This window comes from Dicentrarchus labrax, unplaced genomic scaffold, assembly GCF_905237075.1.
Source record: "Dicentrarchus labrax unplaced genomic scaffold, dlabrax2021, whole genome shotgun sequence".
NCBI lineage: Eukaryota > Metazoa > Chordata > Actinopteri > Moronidae > Dicentrarchus > Dicentrarchus labrax.
The window spans coordinates 5,174,688-5,196,143 of record NW_026136717.1 but is presented as its reverse complement, the minus strand read 5'-3'; the positions used below and the strand labels follow the sequence as shown (position 1 = coordinate 5,196,143).

Below are 21,456 nucleotides of genomic sequence, written 5' to 3'. Positions count from 1 at the left end.
GATCTAAGTATATGTACATACACATATACACATTTACACACAGACATAAGGAAACGCTCAGACCCATTACAATTGACAGCGATGCAGAAAATTCATATCTGTAAAGAAAGAAGAGTAATAAAGACAATAACAATGATATCAATTTGAGAGAAAATGCTAAAATAAAAATAAATAAATAAAATGTATAATTATTATTATTATTATTAATAATGATAATAATAATGATAATAATAATAATTAAAAAGTAAATTAATGTCCAACCTTACGACCCCAAAACATCAGTTAGCCAGTTTACCTCATTGCCATCTATCATCCCTTTATTACAATAGTTGTAAGTCTTTTACCAGCATATTTAAAGAAAGGGGTCCAGATCCTAAAAAAAATCATCCACCCTACATTACCCTACCCGAGAACTGCTTTCTTGCCTCTACCAAGAAGTAAACGTTCCATCTGTGAAGTCTGACAGTCACAGTCATACCGGCTTTGATTCTGAATGAAGCTGCGAATTTGCAGATATCTGAAGAAGCAAAACCAATTTTTAATGAATAGCCAATTTGCAAAGTACAGAGTCCTTTCTTCTCCCTACTATTTTGTAGGCTAATTCTTTTCTCCCCTCTGTCATATTTTGTCTGTTTGAAAGTGCAACTTTCAACAGTTTGGACCAATTTCTTAACATTTTGCGAATTCATTTTGTTTTTGCAGCCACCTTCCCCATACTTCCCCAGCCAAAACACAAATATACAATATCTCTTTGCACAATATCCGCTTGATGAGTCTCATCTTTGTGTCAGTTCCTCTGGTGTACAACAGTGTATTATCTGTGTCACAGTGCTAAAGCTTATACAGTAAGTCTGTAATAAGTATCCTAAAGGTGATTAATGGATGGAGAATACAATTGGTCCTAAGAAAATAGTTATAAAATAGTAACTGTAAGAAGGAAATGATTCATTACTTATAGAGGGAAGTTGCCAGTCTCAGAGTAACCTGATGAGATAGTTTTGAATTTGATTTCTCGGTAAAATTGCAAAACTTCTGCAAGTGGCATTTCTGAGAATGACTGAGATGCTACTTATTGTCATACAGTGTCCTGTTGAGTTATCCAGATCCAATAACATTACTGTCAGTGCCTGAATTATTATGCCTGAATAACTTCTATTGAAAAATACCAGGGACCTCAGAAGTGCCAATACTCAGTACTGGTGAGTATCAGACACTGATTACAGTAATATAAAACTCATTTGGGTTTTCAGACACTAAACTATGAGCCCATGTCGTCTGGTGTGGATGTGTAACTCCACAAAGAGTCACATGTCAGTTCAAGTCTCAATAATTAATAATAAAATAATTTAAGGTTATTTTGAGGTTATTTTGTGTCTGTGGATATTTAGTGTCCAAAATGACACTACATTTCCAGTTACAGCTTCTTTTCAGACTGAGGGATCTGCCGGGGTTAAGGGCCTTATGAATGTCACTAACACTGGTGATATTCCCAGGAAAACTGAAGAAAATAACTCCAAAGACAAAAAGCTGGGTCTATGTCCTACTTAGTGTCCTTGACATGGAAAGTGTAGGGAGACAGGGCAGACGTGAGATTAATGAAGGTGTCACACTGTGGGGAAGGGCACGTGGAAGGAGGTTCGTAGGCTAATTGGTTATCTGATGCAATCTCGGTGTAACCCCACTCGTGTATCTTCCACACAGTCAGAGCTCGGCACTATTTAGGCTACACATGAAGGAGCTTCGTGGAGTGAAAGGAAGACGCTAAGTCCAAGAGTATGAAGAGCAAAAAAGACCGTAGAACGTCTATTTTCTATTAAATAAATCACGTTGTCAATAAGCTATTTCTCATATAAATTCAAAATGGCTGTTCTTGGTTAGCCGTCGGATTTTGGCGGCGCGAGCTATCTTGAAGCTGCCTTATTTCGCTTTTGTTTTAAAATCACCTGCATGTACCCTAATAAATACCCTGTCTAACGGGGGAAACAAAGCTCCGACAGGCACCATTTTGGCTCTTTGGGCGCTGTTTGAGCGTTAAGCTAACTTCAATATAAGGAGCTTTCTAGTGGCGCCCTTTCAAAATTAAAGCCTCAGTGAAGAACATATATTGACACGCTATCTACAGTCACTGTGACTTTTATTTTCTTGCACTCGAGTTCTGCACTTCCGGTTGTAGGCCAGCTAACCCGAGATAACCTGACGCACCTCCGTCTGACTCCCCCACCTCGGCGTGTAGCAACAGCGCCCTCTGGTGGCCGGCCCCGGTATAGCCAACATGTCCGCTCAGACTGGTCCTGATGCTGCGAGGATGCAGAGAGGAGCGATATGAGGGGATATGAAGTATGTAAACCGTGCCAGGCCCGGTTTATCCTGGCGCAGTCTCTGTGGCGCAATGGAATAGCGCGCTGGACTTCTAATCCAGAGGCTCCGGGTTCGAGTCCCGGCAGAGATGAGTCACTCTGTGTGCCACACGGCAGACCTGCGGTCATTTTTATCAGATGGAAACGATGATGATGTTTTACCGGCAGATTATTACGCTTGTCTATCTTCATTGTCCGCGCAGTAATGTGGTGTATGGTGAATATACAGAAACGCTGCCCCATCTGCGCTGATGCATGCTTTGAATAATTTGATTTATTTTTGTTAATTTAAACTAATGATGAAAAAATCTCCAATATAGATTCAATCCGTACTGAATTAGTTTTACTCATATGAGCCTACTTATTTTATACTGACACTGTCTTACTGCGGGCGCATGTAAAACACATTCTTTTGACTTTATCTGCCCTTAAAATCCTGATGTGTCTTACACTGAATCATTTTTTATTATTATTAATTCATCTTTTTGAGCTAGATGTCTCCTGAAATTTTGACATCTTAACAGGAGTAGCATGGTAAATAAACAGTGAATCATAACATAAATATGACAGTATGGTAGCCTAAATGTATTTTTCAGTAGCCTATGGTCATACTTACAATTACAATTATTGTACAGCAATCGAACTTCACCAGAACAAACCAAACAAATGAAAAATATATTCTTATAAAATAGACCTCTACATTATAAAACATTTAGGGCCATATATCATATTTCCCCCTGAACAGCTCATGTAGAAATGAACCTATTATTCCTAACACATTCACATATGAATGTATCTAACATATTACTTGCATTCTGTGTATTCTCAGCCGCTCCCAGAGCTTTTATCAGGCAGTGAAGGCGGGTGTAAACCATTTATTTTCTAAATGAAAAGGTGAGTGTCTCAGGTTAGAAAGATCTCATCAGGATTACATCTGAATCCCGCCAATAACAGTGCCAGTGAAATGTGTGTGCGTGCGCAGATATATTTAGGGATCCCTGCTCCAGTTGTGCTCGGAGCACATGCAGGGTCGTCCCGGGTCGAGGACGCAAGGGGGCGCTCCAGCATCAGTGTAAAGTCACATTCCCCCAGCAGGTCTGAATCGGGAGGAAGCGGCTCACTGTGCGGACCTACTGAGCTGTGACAGCACCAGTATCGGGGGGCATCACCAAAATAAATGTAAACCTACATTATGTGACAGCAGCCACGACGTGGTGTGTTTATCCATCATCTGTTCGCCCTGTTGCATCATAGTGACATCACTGCTGTAGCCCAATACATAGTGAATATTGTAGGAAGTAATAGTGCCATATTCCTGCAGTGTACACAGGATCTATTAGCTGATAGTTCTAAGAATATAATGCTCTTATTTTACCTTAAAGCTCAGTGTGACATACTATCACTACGCCATCAGTCCAATTACAACTGACCTCACGCAGGCTGTCTTATGACATTTCTATATTATTTCTATGACATTCGAGTATATGTATGTGTTTAGTGTGACGTCTGCATCATTCTATCATAAACATAGGTGCAGAGGTGAGTTAAGGTATGAAAAATGACTTCATTACCTAATGGCACACTGTGAACAGCAGAAACCAAGCAGACCAGACTACAGCAAATGTGTCAAAATGATTATGCCTCTCTAAGCTGGTTTATTTTATTTTTTTATTTCATAATGTATTTTTTTTTTTCTCCCCCGGTGTTGGCCTGAGCAAGATCCAGAGGGAGAGAAAAAAGGGGGCAGTGCTGTGGTGCTGCTGACGTGAGAGAGAGAGAGAGAGAGAGAGAGAGAGAGAGAGAGAGAGAGAGAGGAATGCCCCGCTAATGAGAATATGACGTCAAGTCAGACAGATTACAGCGAGGACAACACCGGAAGTAGAGCGTAGTCACGGGTGAACTTTCATTTTATTTTGTTTCATTGTATTTGTTGTTAGAGGATGATGACAACTGCCAAATGGGTTTCTTTCAAAAATCCGTTACACAGACGTCATTCTTATACTAACTAAAAAATAGGTTCAGAACAAAGGGAATTTTCTTCATTGTTGGAAAAAGGTAAATTACATATGAATGTATTATAAATATTGTAAATATTATATGTATAAACACTACATTTATTCACAATATGCTAATGTATATCCTTTACTCATTTTAATTCCTCAAAAGCAAGTCTTTTTCGAGGTGGATTTTATTTTGAAGAAACTGACCGGAAACTGAGTCGTTACACCTCGGTGTAGAGTAGAAAACGGACTGTCGCTGGAGAGCAAAGAAGAGGAGAGAGGTGGAAAAAAAGCAGTGAAATGGTGTAAAAGCTGAACGAGTCCAGACCGAGTCAGGGGACAGACGAGGAGGGACGACGCAGAAGGATTGTTGTTCTTTCTATAATTATCATTAAAGTCAGTAAACTCCCGCTTTTTGATGCTGTCCTCACGGAGGTTTGAGCCAATAACGGACTTATTGGTCGGCTGAACCATGCAGAGGCTGCTGCTCCTGAGTTTGCTGTTGAGTTTTCAAACTGGTAAGACTGCATTTCCCTCTTTTTTAGCGCTTAAAACACGGTGGCTAATGTTTAAATGGAATATTGTGTAAAACCACAGAGGCTTTAAAAACAGCCTGACCGTTGCTGCTCCTCCAGAAGCGCGCGCGTGTGTGCGTGTGTCGGGGAGAGAGAAAGGCGTATAACATGATTTCATAGCATTCCCATATGAACCGCAGTAATGGATCACCTTAGGCGTGCGTGCGCGCGCGCACGTGTAGCTACGTGTGAGCGCGCGCGCGCGTGTGACTGCGTGTCCTGCACCGCAGCAATGGATCGCCACACTTTTTCTTTTTTCTTCTTTTTCGCCTTAAATCATCATTGTCGCGCGCCTCTGTACGCGTGCGCATACACGCGTGCGTGTGTCCAACTTGAACATGACTGGTGCGTGCGCGCCCGCCGGCCTAAATGACCTTTTGCTTATGACAAACCCCCGGTGCCGTTATTCAGACGGGCCGTGGTGAGGCGCTGAGGACGTGACGGGAATGACAGTGATTGACCAGCGCTGCTCTACATGCCAGCAGCACCTCCACACTGCTATCGTCAATGAGACCACAGCTACAAGCCCCTGTAGTGATCCTGTAGTGAAAGAAAGCTTCTACAGCCCTCTCCCCCCCTCTCACCCCTCACACACACACACACACACACACACACACACACACACACACACACACCCCCTCTGCTGCTCCTGTCCTGGTGTCCTACCTGTGTGCCTGACACAAAGCCCATTCCCCCTCTCTGTTGCCTTCCTCTGTGCATTTAAGCAGCACAATGAGGCATGTGCAGCAGCAGCGCCCATGCATCTGTTCCCCCTCTGTACCTGTGGGGTGCCAGGTAGGCTATTGGCTTATGATAATCACAGCTGTAGCCGAGTTGCTGGGAGACAGGAGGCTGGAGGAGGAGGAGGAGGAGGAGGGGAGGAGGATGGTTGTAATTTCTATAAGCTACCTGTTTGATCGAGGAATATCTGTGCGCCTCGCCACAGCAAAACCTCCTTTTTTTCCCCCTCCTATTGTCTACCTTGGCTGACCGGGAGCGTGCGCGGCTGGCTGCTGGCTGGCCGGTCGACCACTTCATCATAGGTAGGGGGCGTGTTCGTGAGGGGAAGGGAAGGTATGGAAAGGGATGATGTCACCGTGTCTGCCAGGCTTTGTATCGCTCAGCCATGCTCAGCATCCACCCATAGTGTGTTGCTGAGGGTTCAGACAAGCACATCTACGCACTGTAAGGAGCGGGTTCCTTTTCCTCGGCGAATCGGGCGCTCCATGAAGCCACGTATGACACAGTGTGGCAATCGTCGCAACAAACCAACAGACGGCTCCCCCTGCTCCCTCCACAGAGACCCCTTACTGCCACATGCTGTTGTCCTGTTTGTCCACATAAACCGTTCAGTCCACATGACTAGCTCAGTAACACATGCACCCGCAGATGTGCATAAACACACGTGTCCTATTGTCTGTTGTTGCACTGTTACAACTGTATAATCCATTATCACTCCATGCTGGGCTCTCAAACACAAAGATGTTTGCTCTCAAAGGCTTCTTCCAAAGACAAGATTAGCAGGCTATGCATGCGGCTGTGTTTTGCTCAGTAAGATTTAAAGTGATGTAATAAATGTAAGGTCTCGAATGTGGCACTGTGGTTTTTGCATTTGGGTTTTAGAATCATCAGAGGAGCAACAGAATCCAGAGAGAGCTGGAATGAATATCACCTCCGAAGAGATTAGACTTCACGTTAGGTTTGGGAGCATTTTTCTTTAACAGCAGCCAGACTCTTATCTCTTCATTAGACAAGTAAAACAGTATTTCATGGCCTGCAATTTGCACACATGTAATTGCCTACTAGTGCTAATGATTGGATGGTTATTAGTGGAGCAGCTAATTAAAGCTTTGGTGAATCAGAATGTTTTTAAGTTGTTTAGATTCAGTGATGTATTTGCAACCGGGACGAACTACAGTTTGTCTCAACTAGCAACACCACTGGAAGGATTGATTTAGTCTCCTGGTCTTGTATCTACATACCAACGTGGTAATAAGTCCCAAGCAAGCGCCACCATTAACGCAGCTGTTAAATGTTACTGCATAATCAATCATTGCAAACACACTCCTTTTTCCTAATGAGTAGGAGGCCTTGAGGTTGGACTTGCAGCACTGCACCTATAGCCCAGACGGTAGGCTCAAGTGCTGACTCGGACAAAGGCTCCGGTGCAGGTGTGCCATTTGTCAGCCTCTGTCCTTTTGTGCGGGCTGAGGCCACGGGCTGCTGCTGCTGCTGCTGCTGCCCATACTGTACGCTCCGGCTCTGAATCATATCACTGTGAATCATAGACCTCAGACGGATTCCTGTGTTGTACTCAGTGAAGAAAATATTCAGATGTTGGAAGAGTCAGACACATTCGGGGGGCTTTTACACCCAGGAAAAGAAGGGTTCCTCAAGGGTTGTTTGATCAGGAAAGTAGTGCTTCTGCTACTATATGTGCAATGTTAATGACTCAAAGTGGGCTGTAATAGTTCAAATAACAGTGAAGAATTAGGGGAGCCTCATAAAGAATCTAGCGCAGTACTAAAACACTCTGTTAAAACTGCTGATTTACAGCATTTCATGCATTCACGCCAGAAATAATCTGTGACATTTGCATCTAAATAAATTCCGCTCTACCACTGATTCATGTACAGTGACTGCAGATACTGCTAGTGCATGAAATCTTTCCCAGATATCTTCCATCATACAGCAACTTATGTGTTTTATGTCCTCAGAAGAAATAAAAGAAGAGCTGAGTGGTTAGCCTGAGCTAATCTCATACAGGCAGACCTCCGTCTCATTAAGCTCATGCAGATCTGGAGAAATTCGTTGCTTACAAAAGGATGGGGACACAGTGGGCTGTAATAACCACTAAAACTGTATCACTGTATTGAGTGAACTTGGTTCTGCTCAGATAATGGCTATGAGAGATTAAACATGAGTAGCTTCTGTGGCTGATGAAAAAAAAAGTACCCCCCTACAGAAACCTGTCAAGATCCTCCAATGAGGATCTCGTGGATTATCACTTGTAGAACTATTTATAGCTCGGTGAACCTTTCTGAAAGCATGCTGCCATGATTTCAAGGCTAACAAACCATTTTGTGGTGCTATAGTGAACCCTTTCCGGCTCAGGGTGTAGATCTGGAGTGACACATGTAGCGAGGCAGAAGCCTGTTTTTAATTTTGATCCCAGTGAGCGAGATGCGGCTCTGGAGCATCCTACCGTTAATATGTGAATTCGGGTCATGGTTTTTACGGGATCTGAATGAAGCCTGTTTACCGAAAAGCATCTCTAATTGACATCAGCCACTGAAAGCAATCACTGAACCAGTTGTAAAGCTCAATCTGGGAATGGAGCCCGTAATGTTATAATGTACATCTACCCCTGCTGTTCCCCATTGGGTTCCATTCAATCAACAAATTCTTGGCATTTCTGTCCCGACGGGTGTTTGTCAATGTGTGACATGTTGATTGCTTCTCTCAGTTGATATGTTTGTTTAAGGGCATTCCTCTGGACACGAGTGTCCTGTAATGCTTTTTGAAGTGGTGCTCGGAGAAAAAGAGGCAGCTTGCACGCTTGCTTTCGGATGATCCAGTAAAACCCTGATGGGGTACGGAAGAATTTGGTCAGATAATTCATACTCAGACGCGTGGTCAGAGATAAATTCAATCCAAAAGGTGAACACACAATTCCTTTGAGCATCCTCAACAGCTACATGAACTCAGTTTCTCAAGTGAAGCTCCAGGATTTAAAGGCCCCATAATCTGATTGTGTTTGACAGGCCGGGGGCATCCAAGTTATAAAAAGAAGAAGGGGAAAAAAAAAAACATCCCCTTAAAAATGTTTCTTTATGCAGAGTCCCCCGAGCAAGAGAGGAACGCTTTATCACATCTGACTGAATCTATTGGCCTTGTTTTCCCAAACTGCACGGCCACATTCTGCAGCGAGGAGGACCAATTTGGGGTGATGGAGGGGGGGGGTGTTACAGAAAAAGTTGTTTGGGAGAGAAGGAGGGGGGACAAAGAGGGGGTAGTCTCGCAGGGCAGGTGGGTGAAGCCTGATCGAGAGTGATTAGACTTTTTTTTTTTTTTTGTTTGTTTTAGAGGTGGAGGGGGGTGGGGGGCAGCATTGTAGTTCCGGAGTGGAGGGTGTGCGCTGGATGAATAGAAAAGGCGAGCCGGGAGAGAGGAGAGAGGGACGAGGACGGAGGAGGAGGAGTGGTCGGGAGGCCAGTGGCGGAGAGAAAGGGACTATTACTCAGGCTCGACTGCTCCCTCAGTGGGGACAGTGGAGCTGCTCATTCAGACAGAATATGGTCGAGGCCGGTTCAAAGGCTACATTTGCGCTTGAAATCGGGAGTGATTGAACCCACATCTGAGGTGCCAGCCGAGCTCTTCCCCTGCCCCGTCCCCGCTGAGGTTAATTGGCATTAATCGGTGTTGCTGTTAACTTTCTTCTTTGCTTCTTTGGCTTTTCTCTCCCAGCATCAGCCCATTTTTCTGCTTACCAAAGTTCATTCTTTCTCCCTCTCTGTCCCCTCCTGGACTTCTTTTTTTTTTTTTATTAAACTGACTCATCTGACTTTTTTCTTCTACCTCCCCCCCCGACATCCCCCCCACCCACCATTACTTCTCTTTCTCTTTCCATCTACCCTTTTCTCTCTCTCTCTCTCTCTCTCTCTCTCTCTCGCTCTCTAATAAGTTCCAGATGTGGTTCTTGCATTCCTCTGGTCGGTGGAGGGAGAAAGAGAAGAGGGGAGGGGAAGGGAGGGGAGGGGGGTGGTATGAGTATGTGTATGTGTATGTGTGTGCGTGTGCGTTGGGGGGGGGACAGGAGAAGAAGCACATGAATTAAAACAGGGAGCACATGATGAGGAAGAGGAGCCCGTGTACTGTAACACACACACACACACACACACACACACACACACACAGTAACGTGCACTGGAAAACAAGCGCGCACACACAAGCAGAGAGAGGGAGAATGGATGCATTTGTGTGTGTGTGTGTGTGTGTAAGGGGATGGGGGAGGGGGGATGTCGGTCCTGTAACCTCAAAAGTTTTGGGACATTCTCCTCCTCCTCCCTCTTTCGCCCCCTTCCCCCCCCGCAGGAATGTGGCTGACGCTGATGATGTCACTTCATTTCTCTGCTCTCCCACTTTCTGCTCCTCTACAGGGACAGGGCCGAGAGAGGGAGAGAGAGAGAGAGAGAGAGAGGGTGAGAGAGGGAGAGGTTTTGCTCCATCCATCTTCCCTTTACGATAACAACATTAGGGTCAGCCGTCCAACTAAATCGGTTACCACAGTACCGCAGCGCTCGCCGTCCCCTCGTCATGTAATATAACAGCCTGCAGGCTAAATTGCTGCCGACTACAAATAATGAGTGAGCCATCTCTTAGTAGCAATGATCATCAGTGGCTTTGAAGTCCCGTCATTAAAACCATTTTGTGCAGATGCATTATTTTGTCAGACTGCCACTGCTAATTCTATAGCCTGGAGGATAAAGCTTAACCTTAACTCACTTTACCCATGTTTACCAAGTTCCAGATTACCAACTTTACATCTCATCAAGTCATATCAACTTGATCCAAGATACACTATGGCCAAAAGTTTGTGGACCATGGGCATTAACAAGCTGCTACAACAAGCTCCACACTTCTGGTTTCAGGCTTTCCACAAGATTTTGGAACCTGGCTGCAGGGATTTGCTCCCCCAGCACTGATGTTGGTTGATAGTACCCGGCTAAGCTGTAAGATGGGGTTCAGGTCAGGGCTCTGTGCGGGCTAGTCAAGTTCTTCCAAACCAGACTGGGAAAACCGTTTCTTTTATGGACCTGGCTTTGTGTACAGTGGGCATTGTCATTTTGAAAGGGACAAACACAGTGTCACCACAAAGATGAAAACACGTTATTGTCTTAAATATCATTGTGTGATGTATTAAAATTTCCCTCAGTGGGAACTAAGGGACCTTGCTCAAACTATAAACAATAGCACCACATCAAGGACATACTTTTGGTCATATAAAGCAGTGGTTCTCAACCTGGCATCCAGGGACCCCTATGGGTCCTTGAGGGTACTCCAGGGGTTCCCCTGTTATTTTTCGTTGACTAGAAGTTAGCCCAGTGAGAAAATGTATATCTGTTCATAGGTTTCACGCTCTTCTCTGTTAATCTGCCAATCTACAGTACAAATAGTTATGGAATAACTAAATCTTATCACGCAGGGATCCCTGTGACTACATCTTATCAAATATGTGTCCACAGCCTGTATCAATTTGTGGGTCCTTGACACCAAAAATGTTGAGAGTATAATACTGAGTATTTGGTGATGCTGTATTTTAAGTTAAAAAAGTATAAATTGTTGCTTTTCTGAAAAGATTTTGGTGTTTATTTGTCCCATTGGAGAATGCTGCTCATTCATTAGACAAGCTGTGCTGTATTTTTCTGGTGCTATCCAAAGGCTTTTAAATTTAAAAGTCTACAGTGCTCAGCCCAGATTTATTATCACCCCACTCACTTTGCTTTCTAGTCCTTCAGTGTGTTTGCTATCAACAAAAAAGCCTCCTCCTCAAAGCGACAGTAGGCACTGGTGGGGATATTGGCGAGGGGCTCTGTATGAATATTGCTTCACTGTAGGAGGTCAAGGCCCCGGGCTTTTATTGGATGGTTTGTGACAGATGACATTGCAAGAAGCTACAGTACATACCAATAAAATTAGATTGCATGGGATTGAATTAAAGCAGACCTTGGAGGAGGTGATTTATCGATGGGATGCTGCTTGTAAAATAGTCCTGCTGGATTCCATTACCATGCCGTACTGTAACGTGAGGTGGATCGGCTGACCATCTGAAAGCTGTCACAGCTGATGGCACTGATGTTTGCTCGCTAGATCACGTGGCTTTTGGAGGCAGAGTGGCTTTAAGAATGGGTCGCTGCCCAAAATCAATGGGGAACCACTGCCGCGAATTATCGATTCATTATGATATTGATTGTGCCCGTTGAATTGTGTGGCAACCCCTGCGCCACAAACTACACAGCACTCTACTGCAGGGAGACGGCTTGATATGTATGTATCCCCTTGTTCAAGCTTATCCAGAGGACGGCTATTGTTAGTTCTGGTCACCCTTGGTTACAGCAGAGTATTCTTTGTCAGCCGCTCGGCATGTTGGCCGCACAAAGGCTCGTGGATTACCAGCGACGGGCCGGCTTTCCAGCGCTTGAGCATATTCATGTGCCCGTAATGTGTCAGATGCCTCATCCATGAATTATCATATTACCCACCACTGATCCTGGGGTTGCCATGGCCACTGTGTCTGTCATTGTGTCAGTGGTCCTCGCTGGCTGTAGCCATGGTAACAATGTCTGTAACAGAGGTTTGGTACAAATAAAGCTCTTCAGATGTGAAATGCATGTATGAGAGGAGCCCCAGAGACTGGGAGGGTAGCACACACACACACACACACACACACACACACATTCATAGACAATGAGTGCACACCTTCAGAGGAGCGTATGTACTCTCATTCACACGCTAGTATCAAAATCGACAAGACAAAAGCGCAGCAATAATCTTCCTCACGCCATTTTCAAATAAACGTGTTTCCACAGCAACCATTTTGATAGTAACGGAGAAAAGGATTGAGAGGGAGGACTGATGGAGGGAAAGAGAAGCAGATATGCTCGAAGGTGGAAAGGTAGCCCAAGAAGGGAATAAGGTGGTAGGCGGAGGGAAGAAGGAGGAGTGAACATTTCTAAGTAGATGCCTGCCAGACAAAAGGAAGTGAATAGGGAATGAGAAGGGGGCAAGGCCACAAAAGAGATGAAGAAAGAGAGAGGTCGCTGACTGCTAGTAAGGGGGAGGACGGCAAGGTAAGATGACAGAGGAAGGGAGCGAGCAGGCAGACAATGCGGCAAACAAAGGAAGGAGTCTCTGTGTCTTTCTCTTTCTGCCTCCTTCTCCCCTCTGCCCCTGATCTTCCCTCTGCTCCGTCCCCACCTCCAGGAGTCACCTTTGTGTTTGAGTGACACGGTGTCAGCAGGCCCAGTGGGTCGCCTCCTTTCACTCCCTGCTTCTCTCAATCTACGTCTATTCCTATAGCGCCGTCACCATGGTTACAGGTTATTATGGCCATCCTGCCAGGCGGCCATGTTGTTGAGAGAAGGCAGGCACAGGTGGTAGAGTTCCCACAGCCAGATAAATAGAGGGGCAAACTGCACGCGCTCATGTGCTACATGGATACGGTTTGGAGCTGAAATGATTGGTCGATTTATTGATTAGCTGGCTGACAGAATATGAATTGACAACACTTATGATAAATAAATCCTTTGTAAAGCAAAAATTCTGAAAGTTGCTATCCATCCATTGTAAACTGAATATCTTTGACTGTCGGTTGGACAAAACAAGCAATTTGAAGACGTCACCATAGGCTCAAGAAAATTGGGGGCTTTTTCTATTATTTCCTAGACAGGACGTTAATCAGCAATTTAGATCTGCAATGATTAATCTATTATTTGTCTACTATAAATCTATATAGTTAGTTTCATCATTTTGAGTCAATTTTTAAGAAAAAATTTCCAAATTCAGCTTGTCAAATGTGAATATTTTCTGGTTTCTTTAGTCAATAAAGTGAATTTATTTGGGTTGTGGACAAAACAAAACATTTGAGGACATCACCTTGGGAAACAGTGATCAACATTTTTCACAATTTTCTAGCATTTTATGGACCAAACAACTAATTGATTAATCAAGATAATGATTTGGCGCTTAATTGAAAATGAAAATAATCATTAGTTGCAGCCGTACAGCAATGAGACTAATGGTTTCTAACAGGTCTACATAGATTACATACATTATATAGTGGATACACACACTGTGCATACATTCATAATATGTATGTAGGCTACATGCTACATAGTGCATGTATACATTTACAATGCAAAGTGCTGTACTACATTAAAACTAAAACAAACATCTGTGTTTTGAATATGTTTTCTGAATTCAAAGGGAACTCCGGATCAGTAAAGTCCAGAGGGTCTCATGCACACACCGACACTGATGAATGAGTCAGTGCACAGACTGACTGATGGACTGACTTCTAGCTGTATGTACAGTCATATAGAGAAAACAGGGAGGGCGAGTCAGTGCCGCATGACTCCTATGGCTGCAACTTTGTCCTGAAACAATGATGTCATCCCCCTCCATCACACTTCACAGCTCTGTGTCTGTGGGCCTCGCCGTCTCTTTGTTCTCCCATTTCTGCATCTCATTTTCAGGCAGCCCCTCCATAACACCAACACATCGGCCACACGCAGCGGCGATATGGAATTAGACTGATAACAAAATCAATTTGGAGCGGATTGACTAACAGTGAAGGGGAGGGGGGGAGAAATAATTAGAGGCCAGTTTGGCCGCCTGACTATTAATTGGATTGGTGGAGGGAGGATGAGGTCATTGAAAAATGTTTTTTCATAAAAATGGGTGTACAGAGCATAAGGGAGGGTTTCATCAGACACACAGATGCACATACGCGTGTGCGCTCACAGACACGCTCGTACAGAAAACTTTTTTTTTGGGCAGTTACTTTACACGTCAGCTGTTGCTATGGTGACGCAAGACTGTGATCCAGTCAAAGCACGGGATTGGCTGGAGAGGAACGAGGGAGAGGGAGGCAGGGGGACTTTGTTGGAGGGGTACAGAGGGGTACGGTGAGAGGGCCAGACACAAAGATAATTAGATCGATGCATAACAATCCATACAAATGCCATTTTATTTAATAGCATCATTCAATAAGACTGAATGCCACCAGTGAACCTTTCCCAGAACTCTTTGCTGCATGACATCACTTCCAACCTTGTCTCTTGTGGCGAGGCATGCCTGTATTTGAAGGCTGTAAAGGAAGCTTTGACATTCACCACCTAACAGCAGGGTGTGTGGCAAATTAAGAAATGCAGGGCATATGAGCAGCACACTAAAAATAGCTCCAAACATCTTTGCATGCATATTATACCCTTTCAGTAATTTTCAGCAACAAATTGACGGTTCATTACCTTACTATTAAAACACCATTGCATGGTGCGAGAGGTGCTCTTAGGCTAAATTGCTGTGGTGGTTCACACTATGGCGGCATGTGCCCATGCTTTCGGTGAGTCACCCGGCGAAGCTGTGCGTGCTCGCCTTTGGCTTTGTGTCTGCTTTGACAAACTGAGGTTGGTGTCACAGTGTCTGCAGGGGCTGTTGTCCTAGGCTCCAGATTAATCCTAATCCCTTTCCAAACTTTGACTAGGGCTATACTTAATCCTAGACTAAACTGAGACTCGTTCTCAACGGAGCTGGAGACGCTCCTCTGGCTTGATGGTTTAGTCCGACTCGTGGTGTAATCCATGTTTGGGAAACCGCCTCTACGTGTCGATTATATGTTTGGGGTTTAGAGTGGTTGTGTTTGTGTGCGTGTTGAGAGGAAATGGTTAGCCCATGTGGTGAAGGTTAGGTCATCTGTGCAGTCTGTTTTTGTTTGTGTGCATGTGTTCATGTACATGTGGTCATGGTCACAGCTCTTTGTGACCGTGGTCTTTGTGTGGACAGGGTGCTCGGAGTCTCCCGGTGGTATCTTGGGATCAGTGACTCAAGGAAATCAGGACACACTCTAAATTTGTCACTGCAGCATAACCCACATAATGAAAGAATACAAGCTCCCATGCATATACTCTCCTGTCTTGCCTTTCCTCTGACTGCTCTCTGTGTGTAGATTTCCTTCTTAAAACACGCACACACAGACACACAAACACATACACTCATGTTGACAAGTGTTAACTGGGTAATATGGAAATCAGAAGGCGATGAGCACATGTTTAAATGAGTCAGTGTTTTCAGTCCTCAGCCTTTGCATTGGTGTTTTCTCTGCAGATTGTGTAGCCTCCACTCAGGAGTGTTCAGTTTGGATTATGTTTGTGGTTTACTGAGGCAGTTGAGGGAATACCTCCAGCTAGCATATTGGAGGTGTTGGAGGAAAGGATTTGCTTGCCCTGAGGCTACTGTCAAGGTTGCGGGGTACTTTAAACCCAGCTAAACTCTCTTTACACCCATGTTTATCTGAGAAAAGGCTTTTCATGCTTTTTAAGATGGTATAAATCCACACTGTATTTTCCAGTAATTAGCACTGGACGGATGCAAATTTCATTATATATATATATATATATACTATATTTTGTTTGTATTGTCAGTTTTTCCAAAATATCTTGCTGATGATACGTTCTCCACTTTAATTACCACTACATCACTGCTGTAAGTGCTTGTTACAATGGGCTCAGAACACATCTACATACCGTTCCTTCATTCCAGAAAAAGTGTAGCATTATACACCTCTGAAAGATATAGCAGTAATCAATATTTTTTATATTTACAATGGATGACATGACTACTTTTATGTGAGAGGGGTCGCACATAATAATTAGTTAATTATTTAGTTGCCTGCGACTCTAATGTTTCGGTTCAGTCCACTGCTTTCACCCGCGTTGATTTTCAGTGGCAGCAGACAGCTGTTTTTGGTTAAAAAGCTAAGATAAACCCACTGTACACTACTTGCCCAACACTAAATGGCAGAAAGGCAACTAGCTGGTGAGCCTAGTAAATCATTTTACAGCTAAATAGGCAGATACTTATCTCAGGAGTTAGAGACCAAAAACAGAGATACGGTAAAAGGAGAGTAAGTATTAGTTACAGGGTGGGTGGCTGGAAAAACAACTTCAAATTAATGGTAATGTCAGTCCGTATTTGCTGAATGTGTATATATGCAGCTGTTTGTTGATGGGTTCCCCATTTCAAGTGGCCAAAAAAGGCTTAAGTCTTAAAAGAATACAAATTATGAAATGATTAGTTGTTCAGATTGTTTTGTTGACATAATATGTAATAGTAATTGCCAACTATTTTGATAATCCATAAATCCATTAATTGTTTTTGTAATTTTCCTAGCAAAACTTAAATTAGATTAAGTTAAATTAAATATATTGGGGTTTTGGATTGTTGGTTATAAAAAAAATAAGACAATTTAAGACATCACCTTGGGCTCCGTCTGCTGACTTTGCCTGAACCCAGAAAATATAAGTTTGGACCCACTGAACAGGGGCAAGCGAGAGGCATCAAGAATAGCTGAGCCCTGACCGAATTCAAACACAGCCCTCCGGAGAGCCCCTGAACGCTTGGTTTGAAAAGTGTTTCTCAATAACGTTAGATATTCATTACTAAATGAGCAACAATGAAATTTCAAGTTCAGAAAAAATCTTCCTGAAAGATCCCCTCCAGTCATCTATTAAGATATAATACAAATGGTCTGCTTGGAAAAATAATATGTGTCTGATATGTTTTTTCCACAACAACAGTGTAATTTCCACATTAAAATCCTTAAAAATGCATCTACTCCTTCTACCTCATTAAAACTTCCAGAACCTATGAATATGCAAATTTTGTTTATTTCTAAAGCTGGACACAAGATGCCTCCTACTTCACTGTAAAGTCCATTCTCAGTGTATGGGTACTGGTGGCTTCAAAGTTTCTATATCTCAATTGTAGAAGTTGACTTCCATGCTCATATGCCCCGCTCCTTAAAATCAGATTTTCAATGAGCACAGAGAAACTTTCCACAGCAGATGAATGTGAAAACTTCCTTGTTGTGTCAAACTCTGTACATCATTCAAACATCACACTGTAGGAACAAGAAGACAACATATTTTGACTGTATTATATAAATTATATTATTATATAATATATTAGTATTAGTTATAACACTAATATATTATTATATTATATTCTAAGTATTATTTATCAAGAAGTGAACAACAAAACTTAATCTGGTTCATCTGATATTGCCAAATCCTGATTGGCACGCTGAAGTATGTGACATCAGCTTTTCCCAACTGAACATGGCCCACTTAGAAGAGCACAGAGAAAAAATAACCAAAAATTGTTCTAACTTTGGCAGCGCATTGTGTGTTCATGTAGGACCCCATCACTCAAAGTAAGAGGATGATTGAAAGAATACGTTTTCAGGTCCTTTAAGCCTTAATGTCTTCCTTATGTAAGAAATATACTCACAGTCATAGTGTTCTTAAAGCCAGCATGTAGTAGCCATTCAAAGAAAGTAACTATGGTACTTCTGCACTGACTTTAACGTTGCCCTACAGTGGTTGCTGGCTGGTGAAAACATGCCTTCTGGTGGTGCCTTTTCATAATGTTAAAAGCTTTGTGACATATATGACATGATTTTACTTTCCAACTTCTCATAGCCAGTCATTGTTGCTACGTTGTTTTCTTTGTTTATCTTAATTCATTAATCCAGTTAATTTGAGTGTTCCTCAGGGAGCAAATTAGGGACCGCTATTATTTTTTCAGTTCAGTGCTAAATTATTCTAGGTATGCATTCTGCAAAGCTCCATCTTCATCTGATTCCTGTGTATCGTGTATCCTTGCATATCTCCTTTATCTTCAGAATATTAATGTGCTACACTGTCAGAAGCCATTGTTGTGATTGGTAAGGAAATCTTTTTGCATGACTGGGTTCTTTTGTAATATCGGGCATATTGTACCTCTGCAAATCACACCAAATCTGACATGATCGGGGGAGAGTGCATGTCTGTGTATGAAAGGGAGGGGAAACGTGAGAGATAGGGACTGAGGGTCATGATAGGGAGGCGGGAGGTGGGGTGCAGAGGCATATGGCAGTTGTTAAAAAAGTGAGAGATGGGAACCTTCAGAAAAGTGCTGGAGGGCTCAGAGGGAGAAGTGTGAGGGAATGAGAGAAGGGGGGGAAGTGATAAAAAAGTGGAGAGGACAAGTGAGAAGGAGAGATGTAAATGGTAGGAGGTGAAGAAAAGGGAGTGAGGGAAAAAAGTGAGAGAAGAGAGAGATGGGTGAACGGGGGAATGAGAAAGAGAGGGAGAAAGTGCTGGAGGGCTGATATTTAATGTGATAAATGAGTTGTGACAGTCCGCCTCTAACCCCCTTCCAACCAGCGAGGAGGAGGAACACAAAAATAGAAAGCATTATGGGTAAAAGGACATATACAGCATTATATATGTATATAGAAAGAAGGATTCGCATACATACTGTAGAGGAGGAGAGGTAGAGGAAAATCAGTGCAAGCAAAAGGACATTCATATACAGCATTATAGATGTACAGAGTAAAGGAGGCGAGTGGGGATGCATACATATAGAGGGAAAAGCAGAGAGTGAAGCAAAGCAATTTGGGTAAAGGACATACAACATTATAGAGAGAGAATAGAAGGAGAGAGGTAATGGCAGAGGTGGAGGGGAGGAGGGTTGAGGGGGTGTACAATGCAGCATTGGGTTAATGATCTACTGTACGAGATTCTTCGAAATAAGTGGGAGTGGGGAGAAAAATGAAAGCGAGAGATAGAACGGGAGGAATAAAAATTTCAAGCGTGATGCAAATCCTCCACGGTGATTGCCTCTCCTCTATTGTGCGGGTGTCATGTCTTCAAGGGACAGCTAATTACAACTTGTCATCATACAGCGTGGAACAATAGCAGAGGCTTTTTTCTTGTTTTCCCCTCATATTAGACAGTTGGTCGGTGGGCCAGCGCGGCGCTGGTCTATCTGCTGTGGTAGTGGACTACAGACTGGAGAGAGAGAGAGTCTGGAAGACAATGACAGCCACTGTAGTTTTGGTTGGGGAGTGGAAGCCTGGGAGATGACTCATAGGGAGGAATGAAGAAAGGGGAAACAGAGAGTGAGACGAGAGGGAGGGACGGAGAGTTGTGGAGAAATAAAAGTCAGGAGCGAGAAGAAACGCCGTGTGAGAGACCCTATGGCTGAAGTTGCCTGTTTGATCTCACAGTTCTTCTCTCCTGAGTCAGCGTTAACCACCTCTTTGTATTCTTTCTCTCTCTTTCTTCTTCTTTAAATCTGTTCTGATTTCCCGCTTCTTTGACACCTCGGTCTTTCCATGCCGCTCTTTACTCCGTGCCGGCGCTCGCTCAATGGCCGCAAGCCAGTGAGTGATCAAAGATGGCAATCGTGGCATTCCATTTCTGCTGGGGGAATGCAGTTTTCAATCAATTAACCATAAAACCACGGAAACAATAATATGTTATATCTGTGGTCGGGGTGAATTTACAGTAGCTTGCCTGTAGTATGTACACAGTGAGAAAGTCCCTAACTTATCCCTCTTTTTCTCCCAATTCCCATTCTCTATCTGTCTCTCCAGCGTGGACAGCGAGGTTCTCTCAGGAGCCGGCAGACCAGTCGGTGGTGCGGGGCCAGAGGGTGATCCTGTCCTGCGTTGTCTTCAACTACTCAGGCATTGTTCAGTGGACCAAAGATGGCCTGGCTCTGGGCATCGGAGAGGACCTCCGGGGTGAGACATCATACAGCCTCTTCAGGCCTCCTTCACTCTGTTCAGCATGTGACTAAGATCGGTTTCTCAAAGCTGATTCTGATACTTTTGGATTGGAGCTGCTGATAGGCAAAATGCTATGCTGCATGTTTAACGCTATAGAGACAGAGGATTTTGTGAATGTCTTGAGTTCTTTCTGTTACTCTTAACACCACAATTGCAAAGATGGCTTACCATTTACTCGTTTTACTTCTTGTACCGCTTCTCAGAGTGCAGAGGGGAGACGTGTTTAATGTTTAAAGCCTATTTTATGCTTACAGTGGCATCTGCAACATTTGCAGTGCAGAGGGTCAAAGCTGTGCTTTGCTCTGTAGCTCAAACTGAAACTCTGTGGAGGCCACCAAGGTGCCACACATAACATTTACCAACTTTGCATGAAATTTGATATTTTGACTTTGAAGGAGATCTTGGAAATGACGTGAAGTTTACTCTAACCTCCGACAAAAATCTAAAAATGCACAAGCATGCAAGTTGTAGCATGTATGCCAACAATACTGCAGTGAATTCCAACCAGGGGTACTTGTATCCCATCTATCTGCAGATACCAGTAGGGATGCAACTAACAATTATTTTCTTTATCGATTAATCTGCCCAGTATTTGGTCTATAAATTCCAAGAAAATCCCAGTTTCTTAGTCCAAGGTGATGTCTATAAATGTCTTGTTTTGTCAGTTATTCGGTTTCATAATATATAAAAAAGAGAATAGCAGAAAATCTCCATATTTTTGAGGCTGTAAATGGCATTTTCTGCCATTTTTACATGAAAACGATTTATCAATTATCAAAATAGTTGCAGATTGTTTTTCTGTAATTTGACTTGTCAACTAATCGTTGCATTGTGTTACCAGGGTGTATGAGTATATATTATGGACTAGCTCACATAATATGAAAGCATAAGAGGCTTTGCTGTACTTGGGCACAGCAGTGCTTTGAGCTAAACAGCAGCTGTATAATTAATGTCACAATAACTGTTAAACTTCCAGCTGTGATAAACTGACGGCTTAGAAAACCCTGACACTAGCCTATGTGCTGTAGAGTACGTGAAAGTTAGTTAGCAAGAGAGCGAAGAATTTGAATTAGCCAAATGGTGAATGGATAAATGAGCACAAACCTACTGAAAAATAGTGTTAAATAAAT

General features: G+C 43.3%; 1 protein-coding gene and 1 non-coding gene across 4 annotated transcripts in view; both read left to right on the top strand.

Moving 5' to 3' along the window:
• Window positions 1-2,375: 2,375 nt before the first annotated feature.
• Window positions 2,376-2,449, top strand: trnar-ucu (transfer RNA arginine (anticodon UCU)). The gene has a single exon. It is a non-coding gene; the product is annotated as a tRNA-Arg (tRNA).
• Window positions 2,450-4,543: 2,094 nt separating this feature from the next.
• The window catches only part of kirrel1a (kirre like nephrin family adhesion molecule 1a), a 33,369-nt gene continuing 16,456 nt past the window's right edge, over window positions 4,544-21,456 (top strand). The window contains exons 1-2 of one of the 3 annotated variants that reach the window (XM_051429059.1): window positions 4,544-4,875; window positions 20,132-20,281. In XM_051429059.1, the coding sequence (XP_051285019.1) occupies window positions 4,830-4,875; window positions 20,132-20,281 (196 nt within the window). In that variant the 5' untranslated portion in view covers window positions 4,544-4,829. The remainder of the gene's footprint in view (window positions 4,876-20,131; window positions 20,282-21,456) is intronic. The other 2 variants (XM_051429058.1, XM_051429060.1) reach the window with 2 other exon arrangements.